At 43.2% G+C, this 24,657-nt stretch overlaps 1 protein-coding gene across 1 annotated transcript; it reads right to left on the reverse strand.

The window, feature by feature from the left end:
* Positions 1-319: 319 nt before the first annotated feature.
* LOC134411237 (secretogranin-3-like) lies at positions 320-10,180 on the reverse strand (the record flags this gene model as incomplete). Its single annotated transcript, XM_063144952.1, has 3 exons — positions 320-568; positions 2,513-2,655; positions 10,024-10,180. Coding segments are annotated over 3 exons (549 nt in total), but the record flags the coding sequence as incomplete, so codon positions are not given.
* Positions 10,181-24,657: the final 14,477 nt, after the last annotated feature.

Genomic DNA, 24,657 nt, shown 5'->3' on the forward strand with positions numbered 1-24,657 from the left:
TATAGAGAGTCGGGGACGCTCGCCTCTTCTTCTCCAGGACTTTTAGAGAGTTACGGAATGCTGCCGGAAGCACCCTCACTCCCCCCTGAGTCTGTAGGAGCTGGGGAATCGCCCTTGAGAGCTTCCTCCCCCACTGGTACAGGCTGGCTAGTGTCTGGCGCTGCCTCTTCTATTTCCGAATCTGATTCTGATTGATTATCTGAAACACCTTCTTCCAAAACAGGAGCAGTAGGGTTAGACATGACAGTGGCCACCCTCCAGGAAGGCAGAGCTTTTACATCCCGACAAATACTCAAGGGATACGTGGCTGTCTTAGCAATCATGAAACCACTTTAATTAGTTCATCCCCGAAGTCATACACCGCCAAGCAAACATCAGCAAGCGGGCCAGAACTGAGAAGCGTTACCATTTCCCCCTCCAGTTTCTCTTTGGCATCGCTGTCTGTTCTGCTTGGGATGTAGCTGAGCTCTTCGGATGCCTTTTCCCGATCTTTTGCTTCGTTGGCAATTAGCTGTTGCAAGACTTCAGCTACCTCGTCCTCCAGGGTGTAGGCCTGGCTTTCCGTAATCTTGGGAGGATGGGGAAAGTAGAGAGATGACATTTTCCCCGCTTCAGCTCTGCAAATAGTTTATTCATCTGAATCCAGGTCATTTTTGGCAGGGTGGCTGGCGGGGTGGTGTGCGGTGTTGCTTATTTTTCTTGATCAAATCACCTTGGGAACCCATGGTTCATTGTTGGGTTTTTCAGCATGGCTAACAAGCCACGCTGCATGGTTAATGAGGCACCCTGCAGAAAATGTCCTGGGTTCAGACAACATGCTAACCCATGGTTCAAGAAACAACCAATGGTTCAACAACCCCCACTCAACCACTGCGTGTGGGTTAGCGTGTTGTGTGAACATCCCCAGCATAAGGCAGTTCCACCTTCTGGGAAAGGGCCATCGTTCTGTAAAAGGGCTGGTCCTATCATTAAGTAGAGTGAGACAGTTGCTTCAGGCGGCAGATTCTTGGTGGTGCAGAGGGAGCAAAGCGCTGGAATAGGCTGCCTGCTCTGCACCACCTAAGTCAGCCTGCTGCTGCCTCCTGGTGTGGTGGAGTTACGACAGATGCTGTCCTTCACCACCACTGCTGAAGAAAGATTCAACTGCCTGTCTGGAGTGGCTGTGGTGGTGGGGATGCTGTCTTCACCTCAGGCGGCAAAATGTCTTGTGCTTGCCCCAATCACTAGCACAATACATTCTTTGCAGGCAGAAGACCCCAATCTCGAAAATGTCCAGCAGGACAGGGCAAAGCAAATGTTGGACAGATGGACCGATAGTTTGACTCCGCATCAGGCATCGTCATGTGATCACATCCTGTCTTCCCAGTGGAGGCTGGTGGCTCTCATGCCAGTGGGGTGGTGCACCTGCTTTGGGTTTAAGTCAGAACTCTAGAATAGCCATCCAAAGTGTGAAGCACCTTGGAGAGCTCCTTTAGATTTCTGACTGGTCCTGACCGAAACCCAGAGCGGATTCATTTCCCCACGGTCATTGGAGACACCAGCCTCCACTCCATCTTTCCATATGTATAATCACAAGTGACACAAACAGGGCGTCTGTCGTGCAGGGAGACTGGAGCCTCCATTCTTTAATTAAACCTGAATCTACAGTTTTCCCTTTGAAATCAATAGTGTCTAGCTTGATGCGGCTGAAAGCTTAATTGTACGGTGCACAACGCTGCCATTTGATTAAGACCGCACTAATCATTTTGACTCACGAGCGCATCAGGACAGGCGGGTGCAGATAGTGGAAACTGTAGCTCAGCCTTCTCCAGACTCATGGAAATTCCCAGCATCCCCCAGTTGTAGTCCAACACATCCAGAAAGCACCAGGTTGGGGAAGGTTGAACTTGCTTGCCGTCATGACAGTGGAGGCTGGTGGCTCTGATTTCAGTGGGGCTGTGAGTCCATTCTGGATTTCAGTTGGAGCTATTTAAGGAGCCAAACCTAGGGCTGGGGGTGGCATTCAGCACCTCGGATAGTTGCTTTAGAGTTCTGACTGAAACCCAGAATGGATTCACAGCCCCGCCGAAATCAGAGCCACCAGCCTACACTGACTAATTATTTTTAAAGCTTGCAGAGTATGCTTTTCATAAGAATATCACGAGCTGCTCTGTAATCCCCAGAAGCTCTGCAGCGGGGAGGCCTTAATTGAGAGTGCTTCTCACATCCTTGCTATTTCTCCCCCTTCTGGGCTTATTTGCCCATCATAAAGCCATTCAAGAACTTGGCATCTTTGCACAGTGTGGCCAAGCATCAAACAGCAGGTTTAACTGCAGGGCGAGATTGATGTGAATTGAATCCACTGCTGAAAGCTGGAGCTCTGATTCAAATGAACATCCATTTATTTCAGGATCAAACTAATCATTCATTCATTCATTTCTTTTCAAATAGTAACTGAGCCAAAAAATAAGGGTGGGGCAGAGGAGAGAAAATTAGTCCGAGAATGTAAATAAATGGATGCCCCGATACTTACGAGGCCCAGATTCAGAAGCTTGGAAACGATTTTGTCAAAGACTCCTCTGTCATTTTCTTCATATATTCTCGTGGCAATCTTCTGGACGATGTCCTCAGCTGTTAGAGGTGTCCCATCAAGCTGGTGAAGTCCATCTGGGTCATCTGAAAAGTATCACAGTTTAACAAGGCGGTGCCCTCTTACGTCTGATGCCTGTTGCTTTGACATAAGAACATCAGAAGAGCCCTGCAGGGTCAGACCAAGGGTCCATCTAGTCCAGCACTCTGTTCACACAGGGGCCAACCAGCATTTGCTGTCCTTTCGTGACACTCAAAACCAAGGATGGCAACAAGGGAGAGGGCCTTCTCAGTGGTGGCAATTATGGAATGATCTCCCCAATGAGGTCTGCCTGGCACCAACATTGTTATCTTTTTGGAGCCAGGTCAAGACATTTATTTATTTTATTTATTTATTTATTACATTTTTATACCGCCCAATAGCCGAAGCTCTCTGGGCGGTTCACAAAAATTAAAATCATCATAAAACAACCAACAAGTTAAAAATACAAATACAAAATACAATATAAAAAGCACAACCAGGATAAAACCACGCAGCAAAATTGATATAAGGTTAAAATACAGAGTTAAAACAGTATAATTTAAATTTAAGTTAAAATTAAGTGTTAAAATACTGAGTGAATAAAAAGGTCTTCAGCTGGCGACGAAAGGAGTACAGTGTAGGCGCCAGGCGGACCTCTCTGGGGAGCTCATTCCACAACCGGGGTGCCACAGCGGAGAAAGCCCTCCTCCTAGTAGCCACCTGCCTCACTTCCTTTGGCAGGGGCTCCCGGAGAAGGGCCCCTGTGGATGATCTTAAGGTCCAGGCAGGTACATATGGGAGGAGGCGTTCCTTCAAATAACCTGGCCCCAAACCGTTTAGGGCTTTAAATGTCAATACCAGCACTTTGAATCGGGCCCGGACCTGGACTGGCAGCCAATGAAGTTGTAAAAGGACTGGCGTAATGTGATCTCGCCAGCCAGTCCCTGTTAGTAAACGGGCTGCCCTGTTTTGTACCAGCTGAAGCTTCCGGACCGTTTTCAAAGGCAGCCCCACGTATAACGCATTGCAGTAATCCAAACGAGAGGTTATCAGAGCATGGATAACTGTAGCTAGGCTATCACTGTCCAGATAAGGGCATTTCTCTTCTCCCATGCATTTAACAGCATATGTTGAGTTTTAATCGACCCCAGATCTATCTTTAGGTCTGGATGAGATTTCAAAGTGATTTTAAATGAACGTTGTCTTTGAATGTTGTCTGGTTTTATGGTTTTAAATTTTGTATATCGATTTTTGATCTTTGTAAACTGCCCAAAGAGCTTTGGTTATGGGGCGGTATAGAAATAATAATAATAATAATAATAATAATAATAATAATAATAATAATAATAATAATAGCTGCCAAATGGTAGTTCTGGCTCTGCCCCTGTACTAGATGGACCTTCAATCATGGTACAAGGAAGGCAATTCTAAAGAACACCACCCTAGCAATGGTAATCTTCCTATGTCAATATGCTCTGAATTACGGATGTCAGAGACATCCCCAATGGATTCAGGTGAGTTTGGGTTCTGCAGCAGACTGGCTTTTTCCAAGGACCAGTTTTTCACTTGTGTGTGGGGGGGAGATTTGCATCAATGTAAATTAGCACAAGTAGAATGAAATATTGGTTAAAACAAAATCCAAATCTATCAATGAGTGGACAATGGAACAAAAGTTTCCGGACAATTGGTGAAACACAGATGGAACATATTTAACAAAAACTGCACATCCCTATTTTAACTTCAAAGGGTGGATCTAGTGATGGCAACTTTGGTGGGCTCTGTGGATAATTGATATAACTGGGTTACATCCAATGACAGTCCTGCATAGAGTAGACCTCTGGAAATGAATGGAGATTAAGTTCATCATGACAAATTTAAGTCCAATTCATTTCCATAGGTCCACTCTGAGCAGGACTAACATTGGACACGATCCATTACATTCAAAATTAGTTCTAGATATATTAGTTTTCTCCCACCGGGTTCCCCCTTTTTTCTTTCTTTTTTGGTCTTATTTTAAGAAATTGTCAAAATAGTCTGAATATATTGACAAAACATAACAGCACATTCATACTATGCAAAAAAGGCCTATAGAAGTCTGTTGATCAAATACGGAGGCATTAGAAGAACTTGGTTTCTACTCCCCATGAATTTCTCTAATAGCATATGGAGATTACTATTATTTATTATTATTTATTTATATAGCACCATCATTACTATGCATCTGGAATGCATCCATGGACAAGAGGCGGGGAGTTGGCAGCAGCTGAGCTGTTCTTCCTGCACCAAGCTGCAATCCGTAGTATTGCTTGGCTCCTGCGATGTTGATTACTAGCAACAGCATCGGTCTGCCTCCCCACAACCTCTAGGTGTGTGGGACTACAACTAGGGATGTCAGCATAGGCGTGCGCAGCACATTTCATTAGGGGGTTCAGCCAGGGATTTTTTTTAAGGTAAACGTTGATTAAATATACAGTAATAAAGGACTTTTTTTCATTCATCAAACAAACAAAATAAATGAAAACTGAAGTAAACTGTATTTTTTTAATTAACAAGTAATCTGTACTTTAAAAATACACATTTTAAAATGGAGACTCTGAATACTATTTTTTTGCTGTAGTGATAACCAGGCATATATAAAGATACACTCAATTTTCACCATCTTTAAATTTAATCAGATAATGACCTAATCCAAACTTACTAAAACAGATTCACATTTAAAACAGATTCTATCACATTAACAACGAGTGTCATCTTAAGTTCCAGCACCATACAGAGAATACACCATACATCAAATGCCCTAATAATGATTTTAAAAGATTGCCCTGTGTGCCGCTGAGCAAAGAATTTGGAATGAGGTCCAGGAGAGAGACTTCTGGGGTGAATATAGTGAGGACGAGGGGTGGCTGCGAGCCTAGCATAAGAGAGGGCTGGCTGGCAAGATTTGGAGAACTTGGGGGAGTGTAGGAGATCTGGAAGTAGGGACATCTCTGGAAGGCCGCGAAGGGGCTATTGGCAGAAGACAGGAGAGGAAGGAGAAAAGAGAGGATATGAAACTGTCACAAGGGCACATCAGTTTTCTTTACTGATCAATTGTAAGCCGCTCCGGGAGCCTTTTAGGCTGAGGTGCAGGATAAAAATACTCTAAATAAAAATACTCTAAATAAAATAAGGGCAGAAGAAGAGGATTGGCATAGTGGGAGCCCTGGGGAAAGAAGAGAGAGAAATGCCCCTATGTGTGGGGGTAGAAGAGGGAGAGAGGGTGCAGACAGGAGAGGTATGAGTGTCCCGGAGGGGAAAGGAAACAGAGGTAATGTTTAGCCTTGAGGAGAAGCCTGAGGGGAGACATGATAACATTCCTCAAATACTTGAAAGATTGACACACACAGGAGGGCCAGGATATCTTCTCGATCATCCCAGAGTGCAGGACACGGAATAATGGGCTCAAGTTACAGGAAGTCAGATTCCAGCTGGACATCAGGAAAAACCTCCTGACTGTTAGAGTATGACAATAGAACCAGTTACCTAGGAAGGTTGTGGGCTCTCCCACACTAGAGGCATTCAAGAAGCAGCTGGACAACCACCTGTCAGAGATGCTTTAAGCTGGATTCCTGCATTGAGCAGGGGATTCGACTTGATGGCCTTATAGACCTCTTCCAACTCTATTATTCTATGATTCTATGAAAACAGTAGTGTAGATCCTGCCTGAGACACCTGGGCCCTGTACACCTAGGAAACCCAATGCATGTTGTTCAGTATCAAAATTATAGCCAGCTCTTGCCAGGGCTGGTCCAAGACATTTTGCTGTCCAAAGCGGAATAGCAAATGACATGACCCCCCACCCCACCCCCAAACTCACAGTGCAAAGCCAGTGAAGTCATTTTGGCACTTGAGGCCAGTGGACAACAGCTTATTATGCCATAATAAAGTTGTGAGTCTTCCAGATCTCACAGGATACTTTACAGCTTTTGAACACAAAAGAAGAACAACCTGGCCTTGTGGGTCATGTAACCAGCAAGTCCAGTCCAGAATGGAAATCCAGACACAAGCAATTCAAGCCAAACCACACCACATACCCACATACTGTATTATTTTGCCCCAGTCCAAACATTGGTGCTCATATCCCTTTTTGCTGCAGTGCCACTTCTGCCCCCTTGACCCAGATAAGGGGCCTGGACAGCTTGGAACAAGCAACAAGTAAAGAAGGCCTATGGCACTCCACTGAACATGTCAACAGCCAGTCTACCCACTCCTCCCCTTGCCAGGAGCCATGCTGCCTATAATGGCAAAGTATAGTAATTGCCTGGGCATCTCTCTCTGCATAATCAGGTAGTAGCTTACAATGGTGTTAAGCAATTTTAGAAACCATATGTAATAGTCTTATAGACCCCTTTATGTCTTAAAATGTGTTGCTTCAGTTCAAATGGCAGATATATCTTCCACACTGACAGCTGCTACATTCCTGATACTAGAGCAATAGTATATATATGATTCAACACATGTGAGGAGTTTCACATTTTAAACTCATTTAAGGTGCAAGCCTGTGCATATTTAGAAAGAAAAGAAGTCCTACAATTCTCAGCATACCCCAGCCAGCCATGCCAGCTAGGGCATTCTAGGAGTTGAAGGACTTTTTTCTGTCTAAACATGCATAAAATTGTGCCTTTAACTTATCATGTCACACTAACAGGAATACAGGAATCAAATAGGATTTCCTTCTTCAGTGGGACACACTTACTTAGGAGTAAGTACCATTTTGTTATAGGAAAGGATAATATATTTTTAATTAAAATTTAAAAATAACTATCACCTGGTACAGAGTTTTCCTATGGAAGATCTGGCTGGTTCACTGTTGTAATTATTTGATTGGGACTGAAGTAGAGGGGCACTAATTTTGCTGTACTTATTGTCTTTAAATATGGTTAAATATCCCAGTGTGGGATGTACTTAATATGGTTAAATATCCCACAGTTACCTTGCTATTCTGTTTCTACAATTCTTTTTCTCCTGTCCTTTCTTCATCCTCTCTTCATTTTCAGGCTGCATCCGGTGAACATTTACCTCAGAGTAAGTTTGATTGATCTCAGTGGGGCTTACTTCTGAGTAGACATACATAGGATTGTGCTGCAGCTCTGTTTTAAAGTGACACAAGATGCACACATCCAATGTTTACCAAAAGAATGGCTTGAAAAAAGGGGGATGGACACCCTAAAATAAGCAAGGGCAGATAGGAATTGTTTTAGCATGCATTCTGAAAAAGGTGCTGCTGAATGAACCCTCCTTAGCCAGGAGGTCCTGGGGGGGGGCATTGCAGTTCTCCCCCTTCCCCCTTTCTTTTCTCTTGCTGGAGACCAGACTGGGGTGGGCGGTGGGGCAGCGATGAGGAGAGAAGGCACGTAAACACGCAGCTTCTCTCTCTCCCTCTTTCTCCCAAACATCACAGTACCTGCAGGGCTGATGGGGGGAGGAGGGCAGCAGCTCCGAAGGGGGGAGGGCCCCAATCCGCAGCTCCGGGCAATCTATCTTACTAGTTACGGAAACAGTCCCTTCCTCGGCTCCTCCACGTGCTGCTTCCTGGCTCCAGCATGGCTGCTGCTCCCACCTTGTTCAGCAACTGTTGCAAGAGGTCAGGCAGAGCAGCTGGGAGCGGCTGAGTGAGTGAAAGAGCGAGTGAGCAAGCAAGCAAGCGAGAGAGCTGTGTGTGTGTGTGTGTGTGTGTGTGTGTGTGTGTGTGTGTGTGTGCAGTGACTGCACCCTGAAAAAGCCTTCCGGAGGCGGAGCGGGCTAGAGCAGCGGCTCCTTGTTTGTCCTCTCTCCCTGAAGTTGCTCGGCAGGGACAGGGCAAACATGGCGGCGGCGGCGGCGTATTAGGGGGTTCAGCTGAACCCCTTGTCTGCACGCCAATGGATGTCAGAGAAATCAGCAAATCGGCTTTTCCCAAGTTGCACAGATTCTGTGGACTGCTTTTTTATTATTATTATTATTTATTAAAAAACTTTTGGTGGGTATTTCTGCAAATTTGCATGAACACTAATGTGCATTAAGTCACATGAAATGCCAACAGTGAGCAGACAACGCAATGAGAGATACCTGACAATCCACGAAACACAGACGGAATGGTTTAAAAGAAATCCATACATTCCCAAGGACAACTCCCATTGACTACAATGCCAATGGCCATGCTGCCAAGGGGATGATGTGACTAGTTGTCCATCTCATCTGGAGACCAAAGAGTGTTGGGTGGGGCGGGCGGGGGGAGAGGCTGGGTTAGACCAGGGCTTCATAAAGTTGGCTTCAAGGGATGCCCGCTTGAATGGTTTGGGTTGTTCCTTTCGCTATGAACAGTCATCATCTCAAACATGGCGTCATGCAAAGGGAGCCAACGTTTGTATGAATGGGATGCTTTTCTCCTGAAAAAATACATTGGTGCAGGAGGCCCACATGAAACTGCATCCACAGTGGGGGCAAAGGGATAAAGCCCCATGCCACTTCCCATCCAGGTCCCACCCTCCACAAATGCAATTTACACTTCAAAACACACACACAAACAAAAACAAAAATCATTCCAGCAGTTTCTCCATTGTCAACCAGCATTTCCCAGCTACAGAACATGACCAGTCATCAGTGTGGGATGTGGATTGCCCCATTGCGTAATTTTTTAAAGATTTTTTTTCCTATGTCTGCAAAGCTTGGGATTCCCCCAAGCATGGCAATCCCTTCCTCTTGCTTCTCAGTGGCCCGTTTTGGCTACAACTCCGTTGGCACGCACTACCCCAGTTCACTATTAGAGGGGTGTGTTGGCTCCCCTTGGGAGTTTCAACCTGCCTTTCAAATTGAGTTTCCAAATCGCATGCAATAAAATCCAACAAGAAGACAGCAATCGAATTACAAAATATCATCAAATACCATAAAGCAATTAAAAACCCAAATCGCACCCAGTACGTAGAGCGAAACAGCAGATGAGAGAAAAGCATGCTTGCAGGTTCAGCTTCCAAAAGCACAACAACAAAGGAAAGTCACCTGCTTCCAGAAGGGTGATGGACTGGAAGTTAGGTGGGCCTCTTACTACAGGGATTTCCAAATCTCATATATAAAAAAACACTCATTGCTATATTGTAGCTTAAAGCTCTTCCTACCACCAACTAAGACTTGGGAGAGCATTTCAACCTTTTAGAATGAGGGAAAACATGTAAAACCTGGTAAACTGCCAAATGATTGGCAGTTGGGGAAGGGGTGGAGCCAAGGGAAGGGGTGTGGTCATCTGGGGAACCTGGCGGGCCAGATTTGGGCCCATGGGCCGAAGGTTCAACACCCCTGGTAGATATGGTTGCTGATCACACAGCTACGCCGCACATTGAGTTAAAGGACTTGGTTCTTCTGCATCTGCAACATACATTCAAAGCGTGGTGTTTGGTGGATGAAGGCTAATCAAATACCTTGATATTTATAGTCCAGGCCACTTTTCGTGGAGTCATAATCATCCACCAGCCTGCGGCTCTTGGTGGAATCTGTGTCATCAAGGGCCAGCTGTTGATCGTAGAGCGAGCTTCTGAGTGATTCCCTTTCTTTTTCCTTTCTCTCTTTTTCTACTGCTGATTTAACAAATGAATAATTTCTGAATTCTGGCTTATTCTCTGGAAAATGCATAACACAGGTACATGAAAAAAATGTCTTCCCTCTGAGCAATCAGAAATATGAGTGAGTATTTAATGAGAATCAAGTTTACCTGTAGAGGCTGATTTTTTCATTTTATCTGCCTCTGCCTCAGCAATCTGTTTTTTTTTTGTGGGGGGGAAAGATTGTATATGAGTATCGGAGCCCACTAAGTAGAATGAAGGGTAGGTGTGTCTTTCCACACTTCCTGCTTTAGAGATACATATTTGTGCTATTTATTCAGGAGCTGGTGGAAATATTTTTGTAAACAATGATTTTTAGGCGAGGGCTTTTACTGCAGAGATGGAGTACCTCTGGCCCGTGGGGCAATTTGGCTCATGGGGCCAGGCCATCTGGTTTGTAGAGTGAGACCCCTCTCCCTCCCTGAAAACCTAAAGCTAAATAGAATTAAAATTAAAGTAATTGTGTGTGTAAGACATCAGAGGCAACAGAGGCCTCATCTAGCGGGTCGCTCTTTCAGCGTGTTGGCTAATGGCAGCTCGTCTTCTTCTTTTCCCCTTTCAGTAGGGGTTCCGCAAGGCTTGGTGCTTGGTCCGTTGTTGTTTTCCTTATACATGTTGCCCTTGGGTAATCTTATTCAATCTCATGGCCTCCAATATCATCTGTATGCCAATGATACACAATTATATCTTTCTTCTCCGGATCTTTCTCCTGATGTTCACAATCGTATCTCGGCATGTCTTTCAGATATCTCAGCTTGGTTGCTTCATCGTCATTTGAAACTTAATATGGCAAAGACTGAATTCCTTGTTTTTCCTCCTAAACCTTCTCCTCATCTCTCATTCTCTCTTACTGTCAATGATGTTACACTTACTCCAGTCAAGGAAGCTCGTAGTCTTGGCTTTATATTTGATTCCTCACTCTCTTTTATTCCTCATATTGAGGCAGTAGCTAAATCCTGTCGTTTTTTCCTGTATAATATTGCCAGGATTTGCTCATTTTTGTCTGTCTCTTCTGCCAAGACTCTTGTTCATGCATTGGTTATTTCTCGGTTGGACTACTGCAACCTTCTTCTCACTGGCCTTCCTTCTTCTCACATCAGTCCGTTGGTTTCTGTTCACCACTCTGCTGCTAAGATCATCTTCTTGGCTCGCCGCTCTGACCATGTAACTCCACTTCTGAAATCTCTTCATTGGCTTCCAATTCACTTCAGAATCCAATATAAACTTCTCCTGTTGACCTACAAAGCTTTTCACTGTCTAGCTCCTTCCTATCTCTCCTCTCTCATCTCACACTATTCCCCTGCTCGTGCTCTTCGCTCCTCTGATGCCATGTTTCTCGCCTGCCCACGGGTCTCTACTTCCCTTGATCGGCTTCGTCCATTTTCTTCTGCTGCCCCTTATGCCTGGAACGCTCTTCCAGAACATTTGAGAACTACAAGTTCAACCGCAGCTTTTAAAGCTCAGCTAAAAACTTTTCTTTTTCCTAAAGCTTTTAAAACTTGATTTTGTTATTATTATTATTATTATTATTATTATTATTATTATTATTATTTATATAGCACCATCAATGTACATGGTGCTGTACAGAGTAAAACAGTAAATAGCAAGACCCTGCCGCATAGGCTTACAATCTAATAAAATCATAGTAAAACAACAAGGAGGGGAAGAGAATGCAAACAGGTACAGGGTAGGGTAAGCAGGCACAGGGTAGGGTAAAACTAACAGTAGAAAGTAACAGTCGAAGTCTGCACAACATCAAGTTTTAAAAGCTTTAGGAAAAAGAAAAGTTTTTAGTTGAGCTTTAAAAGCTGTGGTTGAACTTGTAGTTCCGACTTTATACTGTTAGTTTTACCCTACCCAGTGCCTGTTTACCCTACCCTGTGCCTGTTTGCATTCTCTTCCCCTCCTTATTGTTTTATTATGATTTTATTAGAATGTAAGCCAATGTGGCAGGGTCTTGCTATTTACTGTTTTACTCTGTACAGCACCATGTACATTGATGGTGCTATATAAATAAATAAATAAATAAATAAATAAATAATAATAATAATAATAATACACCATGCAGGATATTGCACTATGAATGTGGTATATAAAAGGCAGGAGCCACACCAAGCAGGATATACTGGTATGAAAGTGGTATATAGTATATGTCAATGGGTCCCAAGTTGTCAGCGCACTTCAATACCAATATAAAGCAGTAGTGTGGCTCCTGCCTTTTATATACCACTTTCATAGTGCAATATCCTGCTTGGTGTAGATGAGGCCAGAGTTAGGAACCATTGGTTGTGGGTACACTATCACCATGGTGGGAAATTAGACACTTTGAGCATGCTCAGAGATACTTTTATTTAATGCTTCACATATGTTAGTTTAAAGAAGGGACACAGCACTGCATTAAAAGAAAGGGTGGGGGTATAAAAATAATAGTTCGTGCAAGTGTTTTCCTTCCTACTTACACACTGTTTAGCATATTAAGAAGTTACTAGTATTCTGAAATATACATAGGTCAAAGCTATGAGATACATTCTTGTGCTCAGGCTGATCTTAAGCCTTTAAAAATCAATTACTGAAGGTAAATAATAAAGAATGGAGCATTATTAGAATTCTCTAGTATATGTTTCAACTAAGTCATTTGTAAGTGGCCATTATAGAAGAAACTACCTGGTAGAACCCACAAAACTTGCTCTTGCATGTCTAGTTCAATATTTTTTCTTGCTTTGGCTAACCTTCAAAACATTTGAGAACCTTATAAAGCCTTGAAGATTAATACATTTATTATATCATGGGCTTTGGGTATGTAAAGCCCTACTTAAGCAAGTGCACAAATATAATATTGCTGCCTCTGATGTCTCTTTCTTGCTAAAAGCTCATGTCATAATACGGCTGCAATGGTATATATGGACTTACTTGAGTGTAAGCCCCATTGAAAACAAGTTCAATGGGAATAATTGTTTGGCTTTATGATGACACAGGACATTTTTTTAAAAAGATGCATTTCCTGCACCAGCTCACATGGCTGCTATTTTGAAATTCATCTCTTCGAACTACTGGGACCCTCCAGACAATGAAAGGTAGGTCAATCTGCTGAATGTAACAATGCCAAATAATATTTGTTCGGATAATAATTTTACCTACCTGTTCTAGTGGTCTCTCAACACTTAATTCTCTGTTGTGTATTGATTTATCTAGAAAAAGACACATATACATACAGTTGTGGTATGCAGACAGTCTCTCTCTCTCTCTCTCACACACACACACACACCACACACACACACACACACCAATCAGCTAGTGATTGATCCTCTGCACATGTTTAAAGATGCTGAAACTAAGTCACAAAGAAGATTTTAAGTTAGGGAAGGAGCAAATAGTTTGGGCCTTGCCTTTATTTAAGAAATTAGCACAGAACACTTCCTTCACACTGGATTCCCCCACTGCTTTCTCAACAGAAAACAAACCCACACATTAAAAATAAATAAATAAAACAACTTATCCATGAGCTGGACCAAAATAGCAGTAACGTAATCGGATTGGAATAATCAAGAGATTAAAAGGTTTTATGACATGAAGAGCAACCCACACAAAGGGAGACATGGAAAACTGCTACACTACAGATGAGGAAGCCTCAGAATGCACTTGAGAATGAAGAAAATCCGGAATAAATGAGGGCATGTTTATCTTCTCCAGTGATCCAGAAAAGAAATGAAATGAAAAGAAAGCGTTGCCATTTTGCTTTCTAACCTGGCACATGCATCAACCTTGACCTGCTAGGATTTAGATCCATCTTCCCGACCCCATGCCTTATAGATGTGTTGGATTCCAACTCCTATCATTCTCAGCTAGGATGGCCCATGGGTGAAAATGATGAGAGCATCTAGAGGGAACTGAATTGGGACCGCTGGTCTAGATCCTTGGGACCGACTTCGAAACAGAATGGTAATATAATAGGTGAAGTGCTTTTAGATCAAACTCAATCAACTTAGTATGTGGATTTCAAAAAAAAGAAGACTTGAGGTTCTCATAACCCTTCTTCAGGCTAAAGGGGGGAACGAATGGGTAAAATCCAATGTAGAGTAGACCCATTGAAATGAATTGGAATTAAGTTAGTCATTACAAACTAGAATCCCATTATTTTCAATGGACCTACTCTAAGTAGGGCTTATGTTGGATTGTACCCAGTGTCCAGAGCAGATTACAGCTACCCCATCCTGGGAAGTTTCAAAATGGATCCTCTTGTCACGTGAAGTTCAAATGAGTTAGCAGAAGGTAGCTACCTCCTTTGGTGCCCTCGGACTTGGGGAAGCCATTTACCTGGCCTACGATCAATGCCATCAGCGGTATCAGGACAGCCAGCTTGAGAAGCATCTTGCTTACCCTTGGGTCTTCTGCCTTGGCCGCGGTTTGGGGAAAGAAAGTCAGAGGCGAAGGGGTGGGGCAGGAGGACCCCTCCTGGCTGATTGAGCAAGATCCAAGGGGCGTTTAGACAGGATGCTTCCTCTTCCCTTCCTCCAGAAGGGCTTTGTGTGTGTTAATGCTTCCCTGCCGGGCTCAATAGGACCCAGCTTGCGCCAGCGGGAGCGGCTGCAAGAAACTGGGAGCTGTCCAGACCTCTTGGAGCTGAAATCGCCGCCGCCGCGTCTGCCGCTGGACCTCCCAGCTCACTTTGGCGTGAGGCTAGAGAGATGCCTTCTTGCTCTGTTCTTTTTTTTCTTCTTTCCCTGATCGGGAGATGAGCTAGTTCCTTTCCCTGTTGATAGCTCCGGACAGGGATGGGAGGAGAAAGAAGGGAAGGAGACCAGGGAGGAGAACTGGAAGGGAGGGGGGCTGCGGATGCGGGAGCATGCGTGCACCACCTGGTCCTAAACACACACACAGCTCTAACCCAGCCTCGCCTGCTGGATGGAGCAGTTCTTACAGAGCAAGCGGAAAAAGCTTTCAAATCCAGAAGCAAAAGACCCCCTGCCTTCAGATTTGCAAGCAAACAACATCCCCACCTACAGAACGCTCCTGCGATCCATTCTAGCAGCAAAAGACATTGGTAGTAATACACACACACACACACACACACACACACACACACACTAGCAACGTCCACGTAAGTGATGTGCAAGGCCTATGATTCACATTTATGATGTGTGTCATCTTTGCTTCTCAAACGCATGCAGGTCGGGAATAGCATCACTTCCCCACTGAGTGATTCCTGAACAAAGCCTCAGGCTGAGTCAGAGTACATTTATTATACCACATCTGGTGAGGTTTCAGGAGAAAGGATCACTTTGCAGCCAGCATAGGAAAGTTGGATGCTACACTGGTGTTCCCCCTCATTGAACTTCCAGTCCATTTCAGCAGCCTAGCACAAACACTAACCCACCTCTTACATTCCGCTCACACTCTTTGCACACGGTATTTTCATCTTCCCTACCGATGCAGGACATGATAAATCAATTTAGCACCAGTTCACTTTCCATCTTGTGATGATCAGGATTTAAAAGGGCAGGCATGAGTGGCAAACATAGAATTTTGAGGATTCCTTATGAGTTTCCAAGAGAGAGAACAGGATCAGAGGCCCATATTAAATAGTCGCCATACCAAGAAAAATCTTAAATCCATATTAGTGCAATACCTTTGTTACTTCACAAAAGTGTGCAAGCTGTTATTGTTGTTCTGATCTTTGGGTTGGCCTAATGAAGGTATTACGCTAATGTGGCATTTAAAATACCTTTCCTTTATTTGAAGCAGATACAGACCAATATATGCCACAAGATGTGAAGAGTTTATTTTTTCTTCCTGTAATTCTAAAGGTCATGGAGGACACCAGAACAGAGGCGTTTTAAAAAGCAAGCCAATTCATGAAGAGGCCTGTTTAATGTAGGGTTGTCTGAGAAACCTGCAATGGGTTCAAATGGATTCAGATTTCTATGAATCTGACCTGTGGATTTTACAGCAGAGTCATGTGGATTCTGTAGACTTGTAGATGGTTTTTCTTTAATTTTTTTGGGGGGTTGTGCAAATTAGCACTAATGCACACTTGCAGAAGTGGAATGAAATACTCATACATTTCTTTTAAAAATATCTTAATCCATCAATGAGTGGATGGAACAAAAGATGCCTGACAATCCATGAAACAGAGACAGAATTTATTTATTTATTTATTTATATTTATTTATCATATTTTTACCCCACTCCTCAGCCCCACCCCAAAAAAGCTCTTGTAGCAGCTTACAATCAAGTAGCAAAGAAGACAGTCCCTGCCGTCAGGCTTACAATCTAAGAAAGACATAACACACAAGGAAAAGGCGTTCAGGAGGGAAGAGGGGAAAGAGAGAAAGAAATTAAGTAGACTAGCAACAGAGCTGATTGGATTGTTCTGCTCCCGAAGGAGAGGAGTCCAACTGGAGCAGACCCTGGTTCTCCTTTGCCTGTTCTGTCCCCCTTGCTCTTTATTCTTCCCCACAGGGTCAAGATGTCAATTTTAACAAAATCTGTACACTACTAGTTCAATGTCAAGGAATGGCTTGAGGGCATGCAATGTAACTAGCTTGCTCAACCAAAGCAGTTTTGGATCTGGCCAGTGCCTATATAAAGAAGCAACTGAGAACCCCAGGATCACTACCTGGGGTTCCACAATGGAAGAAATGTGGGCTATAAATGAACTAAAACAAATAATGGTTTCAGCCATGTGAGCTTAAGATTTGAAATATTACAAGCAACTGTTTCACCTCTTACAGGTTCTCCCTCTTCAAGCGTTATGGAGATAGCTGAATTATAATTATTTCCCTGAAAAGACAGGTAAACAGTCTCACAATTGCAAGTTGGACATTTGAGTAATTGGAATTATCAGCACTCCTGAATATTTATTGCATTTCTTATTTTATTTATTTATTTATTTATTTAATTTACATTTATATACCGCCCCACAGCCGAAGCTCTCTGGGCAGTTTACAACAATTAAAATGGTAAACATTAAAAGTATACAAAATTTAAAAACCATCAAAAACATAAAAAACAGTATAAAAACAACAGCATCCATTTAAAAACAACAATTATTGCAGAAATGTTTGGAAATACGTTGTTAGAGGCAGGTGATGGGAAGATGAGTAGTATAGAGACAGCAGACATGTCTACGATTGGGTTGTAATCCTATCCTTGCTTAATTGGGAGCAAGTCCCATTGAACTCAGTGGTGCTTACTGCTGAATAGACCTCCCTCAGATCAGGCTATTCAGGTGCAACGTGCTTTAGAGTCCTTAGGAACACAGGAAGCTGCCTTATACTGACTCAGACCATGGGTCCATCTAGTCCAGTATTGTCAACACGGACTGGCAGCAGCTCCCCAGGGTTTCAGGCAGTTTTTCTTGCCCTACCTGGAGATGCCAGAGATCAAACCTGGGACCATCTGCATGCAAAGCAGGTGCTCTACATCTGGATAACAAGCCTATAAGGTTTCCTAAAATTATCACTTAACAACTGGGGGAACATATTGTGGCTAAGAATACTTTCAGAGTCCAGAGTCATGCAATGATTCAGAGACATCCTAATGAGGGTTTGGGGCGGATCCACACGTCATTCCGATATCGCTTGAGGTCGTCTTTTTTAAGAACGTTCCTAAATGAGGCGGCTCTTTCTTATTGCTTGATGCGGCTTTTCTTTCGTTTCGTTTTGTCTGAGCGGTTCACACTTCTGTCCCTTCCGTCCCAAGTGGGCGTTTCTTAGGGGCTGGCTTTGGGGGATGCTTGTGACGTTCTCTCTTGCTCCCCCCCTTTTTAAAAAAATCCTCCAAACCCAGAATTCCCTGTTGTGATCTTTGTGGAGGAGATGGAGTCCATGGATAGCCAAATGGAGTTAGTCAGCACCATGGCTGTTTCCATCAATTTACTCCCATGTGCTCTTCGAGCACTGTCTGTGTTCGAGGATGATTACCAGCGTCGCCGCTCGCGACTCCTTAAAATCATGAACATGCACCAGAGACGGAGGATGCTGTTCCTGCAGCAGCTGGAGCAGGAGAGCAACTTTGTGGTGTTAGGCACCGAGTTCATTCGTCTCCCTGCTTTCTTCAGACGCTACTGGGTCCGTCCCAGTAGCAAGGACTGGTGGGAGAATTTAGTTCTGAAAGTATGGAAGGATGAAAGGTGGATCGAGAGCTTCAGGGTGACTCGAGCCACGCTGTTTGAAATCGTTGCTGAGCTGACTCCTGCACTCCAGAGGAACCAGACGGCCATGAGGCAGCCGCTTTCAGTGGCTAAGCGTGTGGCAATTGCTATTTGGAAGCTGGCTAACCCGGGGTTCTATAAAAATGCAGCACAGCAGTTTGGGGTTGGCCGCTCGACAGTTGGCGAGGTCTTTGTTGAAGTGTGCTTGGCAACGGAGCTAGTTCTTCTTCATCACACAGTCTATCTTGGCGATCATCGAAAGGTATTTTTTATTTTTTCTAAGAAGAATTGGATGCACAAGTGAAAATGACGTTCAATTTTCCTCAGTGTTTCGGCATTCCCATTTTGTAATTTTTTCCTAATTGTTCTGACCTATGCGCATCAGTGCTTATTCGTTTAATAGGCACTTTACAGAGCGCAGCGTAGTCTCTATATAGTGTATAGGCGCAGAGCCCTCCCTGCTTTGAACTCTATAGGCAAAGCTCAATTCTGGCGCGAAAAGCAGTCTCCATTTTTCCCCTTCACCTTTCCAGCCAGGCAGGGGGAGGGGGCAGGTATCCATTATCCTCTGCCTTCCCTCGTTCGCCATTCCCAGTTGTAATTCTTTTTGTCAATGGTTATGAACTATGCGCATACGTGCATATTCGTTTAATAGGCGCTTTACAGAGCGCAGCGTTGTCTCTGTATAGTGTATAGGCGCAGAGCGCAGGGTAGAGTGCTTTGAACTCTAGGCAAGCCCCAAATGCGGCGCGAAAAGCAGTCTCCATTTTTCGTCTTCACCTTTCCAGCCAGGGAGGGGGGAGGGGCAGGTATCCATTATCCTCAGCCTGCCCTCTTTCGCTATTCCCAGTTGTAATTCTTTTTGTCAATGGTTATGAAAATCCCTGCGCATGTCCGATTATCTGCAATTACTTCACCGGGTTTGTAGGGGGCGTAATTCAGGAAGCAAACCACTTCCTGTACTATACCTCGTGTATAGTAGAAAATGGCCCCCAGGAGAGTTGCTTTTTGGCAATTCTATGAAATAGAGTTGCTGCTGGAGGAACTGCAAAAATCAGGCCATGCAGAGTGCCTAATGCACAGCTCTAATTTAAAAACCATCCATATTTTTAAAAAAGCAGCCCAAACTCTGACCGGCGAGGGATACCCACGGAGCGCCATCCAAGCCCGCACAAAATTCAAAAATATAAAGGCAAAATTCTTTGAGGCCATGGAAAAACACGAAGGGCAACCCCCAAGCCGTAATAGACCCCCTCATTTTGATGCTCTTTTTAGGCTGTGGAAGGAGGCAGGGGAGCCAAGCTGGTTTGAAAGGAGACCTGCTAGTAAGTTTATATTCTTATGTAATATAATGCAATTTTTATTTTTAAAGATTACATAGTTTTTTCATATGCTGCTTCATTACAATTTCAGTCCTATCTGATAACCTGGCTGTATCTGCGGCAGTTTGAGCACTACAATAACAATCATGTTACTGTAATGTTAAGGCAATTACTATTGCTGTACTTATGGAGTTGTGCCATTACATAACATATATAGAATGTAAACAACTTAATGAAACAGCAATGTAAATTTGTTAAGTAAAGACAAGAAATGTCAATACATATTATAATTAAAAATATTGCTTTTCCAGTTAAGAGAGCACATTTTATTTTTTTATTCAGTACATCATTATCTTTAACTTTATTTTAAAAAATATTTTAATAGAATAAAATAGCTATGACTTTCTATTGCCAAACGTTAACATTAACAATTGTTCAATACTCTAAGGTACTACTTCTTTGTTTACTTTTCAGACATGCAGCCAGCTCACAGTCAGCAGCACCCGGATGAGCCACCACTGTCACCAGCAGTTGCTGAGGCACTGTCACCAGCAGTTGCTGAGGACCCAGGTCTATCCCTGATTCCAATAAACTGTAGAATAATTTAACACACGAAGGTAATGAGTGATGATCCCTTTTTTTCATAACTAAAAGTACATGCTTCCCCTTTCAGGGACATCAACTCTCCATCCTCCTGCAGCTGAGCAATCAGGGCAATCATCCAGCAGTGACCCAGTGCTACAAGCTGTCCTCCGGCTGGAGGGTTCATTTCAAAGAACAAGTAAATATGTTTTTAAAAAATAGATTTTAAAGTGTGAATTGTGAATAACCTCTTTCCTGCATAGAATATTAACGGTTATACTTACTCTATTCATAGTGCGTCGCTTGGAAAGGAGAGTCTCCTTATTAAAGAAGGAGAATCGCCAGCTCAAACGCACCATTGGGCTCCAGGTGCTCCAAGAGGGTCCACCAGAACTACCCCCTCCAAAATGATCAGTGATTAAAAACTGTTTTGTAAATATATATTTTTATTTTAAAAAATAACTTTATTATGTTGTATTAAAGAAATGAAAGAACTGTACAGTATAAAAAAGTTTATTTCCATGCACTTAAAAAATAGTTGTTGCAAACGTGTTCTCTCCTTTATTGTAGTTATAATACTAACACTTTTGACTTCTAGGCCTTAAAACCCTAACATAATTTTTTTTAAAACAAAATTAGAACTATTACAGTAGAACCACACTTTAAACGAAGCATTTACCAACTCCATAAACATTTAACACGTTAAAATTGGTTAGATGAGTAATATTAAAGTGATGGTGAAAACACAATAGGAGGTTTAATAAGCCTTCTGGGACTTACAGCATCTGCTAAAGCTCCATTAAACTACTAAAGGTAAACGTGCTAAATACTAAAAAAAACTTTACAAGTACAGCAACCCTTTAACAACATCATAAACCAGATACATTAAAATTTAAAAAGTTTTAGGTTACTTCCACACTACTTTGACAGTTATGGAGAAAACACCAAGGGACGTTTAATCAGCCGTCTTGGACGCTCAGGATTTTCTACACCTCTTTTTGGAGTAGATGTAGCAGATGCGGAATTATTAGACATAATTTCCTCATTTTCAAGTATCTCATTTACATGCTGAGCAGCAGATTGCATCTCAGCTATTTCTGCAGCCTGGATATTTCTCTGTCATGCCATGCTGTTGGCATCTGGAATTTTATCAACCAGACGTTCCAAAATAGATGAGTGATGTGCAATAGAGTTTATCAGGATCTTCCTGTCGCGTTTGTATTCCTCATCTGATTCCAAGGACTTGCGTAAGAAATCATTAAAAAACCTTGAATCTTCCTGCATCATTGCTCTTGTTTTGGCACTTTCTGATGAAGAGTGCTGCATTAACCGTTCAGCAATATCATTTGCTGTACGTCAGGTTTTTCGATTTCTAATCATCGCAAGCCTTGTGGCAGGCGACAAAGTGGCCTGTGTATTTGGAATCCCTGTGTCTGATAAGAAAAAAAAAAGGAATTGAAGTTAGAGGTAGTGGTTGTTGGCATTATCATGACTTAGAATATTAATTTCTAAACCATAAAATATGATGGATGGTATAATGTTAGATTTACCAGTTCCAGGGTGCTGGGATGCTTGCTGTTGTGCATCAGCTGCAGTGCTGCTGGTTGAGGCTGTTTCTGTGAATATAAGTTGAAAAAGATGAACTCAGTTTCTCTTTCCATACTTCACATGTTCACAATGGTTCATGTTATTAAATTGAGGAATATAAATAGTTACAATGTTAATATTCTACATTCTTCCTGTGAGGACCCATAACTGATGTTCGATGAACTTCCGGATGAGCTGCTGCTGCCTGATGACGGCATGGTCCTTCTAATTTCTAAACTTGATACTACACGCTTAGGTCTCATTGTAGCATCACCCCTGAGAATGCTGTGTAGCTGTGAGAAGTAGGGACATGTGGTTGCATTGTTCCCTGACTTTGCATTGTGCATGATGACTCTGCGGTACTCAAGTCTCATAGCTTTGCTTTTCCTCCTGCACTCTACAGCTGTTCGGTTGTGCCCCCTCTTTTGTAGTTCCTGTGCTATCAATTCAAATGAATCAATGTTCCGATGGGTTGCCCTCAGTTGCTCCTGAAGTTTTTCTTCCCCCCTTATGTCAAGCAAATCGAGAATTTCTGGGTGACGTCATGAGGTGCCTCGGCCCTTACTGCCACTTGTCATTCTCAGATCTAAGGATTATGAAGAATATTTTTTTTTATAATATTATTAATTAAGAAAGATAACTCTTGATTTGGCTTTAATGTTAGGTCAATGATCACTTAGCAGAATTGCTAACAGAATGTAGTTTTTTAATATGTCACCAAACATAAAGCAACTTTTAAAAGTATTGCACTTGGAATAACTCTCTTCATAAAACCATTACCTGAAATATGAAGAACTATACAAAAGTAGGTAAAGTTCCTGAACTGAAATATCAGTTCTAAGAGATACATGTAAACTTCAGCAGCAAAAAAGGAACACTGTGATTTTACGAAAAAGGCATGCAAAAGCTTTATAAGTAAACATTTCATTCCACATTAGAGTGCAATAATCTATGTAGGGGCAGGGTGGGTTTGTGTGTGGAGGGGAGAAACTTAATATTAATTACATTTCAACATTTAGACATTTAAACAGCATCATTTTCTTCTAAAGAAACAAGTAACATTACAAATGAGAAAGCCAAAAGAGTGAATGACTGAGGATAATGGATACCTGCCCCCTCCCCCTCCCTCGCTGGAAAGGTGAAGAGGAAAAATGGAGGCTGCTTCTCGCGCCGGATTTGGGGCTTGCCTATACTAGCCGGCGCTCTGTAAAGGGGGAAAAGGGGGCTTGCCTAGAGTTCAAAGCACTCTAGCCTGCGCTCTGCACCTATACACTATACAGAGACAACGCTGCGCTCTGTAAAGCGCCTATTAAACGAATAAGCACGTATGCGCATAGTTCATAACCATTGAAAAAAAGAATTACAACTGGGAATGGCGAACGAGGGAAGGCAGAGGAGAATGGATACCTGCCCCCTCCCCCTGCCTGGCTGGAAAGGTGAAGGGGAAAAATGGAGACTGCTTTTCGCGCCAGAATTGAGCTTTGCCTATAGAGTTCAAAGCACACTTTCCAGCGCTCTGTGGCTATACACTATACACGCACTCCGCTGCGCTCTGTAAGGAGAATATTAAACGTATATGCACCTATGCGCATAGGTCAGAACACTGAAAAAAAGAATTACAACTGGGAATGGCGAAAGAGGGAAGAGTGTACAGCTGCAGAGCGCAGGCTAGAGTGCTTTGAACTCTATAGGCAAAGCTCAATTCTGGCGCGAAAAGCAGCCGCCATTTTTCCCCTTCACCTTTCCAGCCAGGCAGGGGGGATGGGGCAGGTATCCATTCTCCTCAGCCTTCTCTCTTTCGCCATTCCCAGTTGTAATTCCCAGTTGTAATACCTGCCCCATCCCCCATCCCTGGCTGGAAAGGTGAAGCGGAAAAATGGAGGCTGCTTTTCGCGCCAGATTTGGGGCTTTGCCTATACTAGCCGGCGCTCTGTAAAGAGCCTTTTAAACGAATATGCATTGATGCGCATAGATCAGAACAAATAAAAAAAAATAGAAATGAGAAAGCCGAAAGCGGAAACGACTGAGGTAAATGGAACCGACCTCACCTGTCCTCGCTCGTGGAAAAGTTGATGATTAAAGATGGATGGTGTTGTTCGGACAGGAAATGTTATCGGAAGAGGAGAGGAAGTCAAAAGGCAACAAACAAAGTAAGTCTGGCGGGGCGAGGCGAGGCGGGGCGGGGCGGGGAGGAAAGAGCGACTCATTGTTTCACACCTTGGAAGAAGGGTGCCCTTAAACTGACCTAAGACGGACTAAATAACAGCGCCCAAAAGCCGGGAAAAGGCGCTTTGAAAGTATGCCTGTGTGTCCCGATGAGCTTTGGGGCGCACTCCAGACACAAGCAAGCGATTTCGGAATGACGTGTGGATCCGCCCAAGGTTCAGAGCTGGGCACTTCTCCAACGGATGTAGATGATACAATTTAAAAGGATATGAACCCTTTGGACTAGAGGGGCTTATGGGCATTTATCATAAAACATTCCTTGGTATTTCAGACTTTTTTAAAAAAACAAACAAATGTACTAACACAACAATCCTGTGGAGGCCGGGCCTCTTGCCAGGGCTTTCAAAAATGCGGTGGTAGCCAAAATCCAAGTGGTCACATGCCCTTAATGCCCAAAGTAGGCTGAAGATAAAGTGCCTCCTCTACCCTGCAAGTAAAGGCTCATAGTAGCCCCAGGGCAGCTAAGTTCTTATAGACATAAAGAGAGCCAGTGTGGTGTGGTGGCTAAAGTGTTGAACTAGGGGCTCATCTACACCAACCAGGATATTTCACTATGAAAGCGATTTATAAAAGGCAGGAGCTACA

Source organism: Elgaria multicarinata, chromosome 19 (genome assembly GCF_023053635.1).
Source record: "Elgaria multicarinata webbii isolate HBS135686 ecotype San Diego chromosome 19, rElgMul1.1.pri, whole genome shotgun sequence".
Classification (NCBI taxonomy): Eukaryota; Metazoa; Chordata; class Lepidosauria; order Squamata; family Anguidae; genus Elgaria; species Elgaria multicarinata.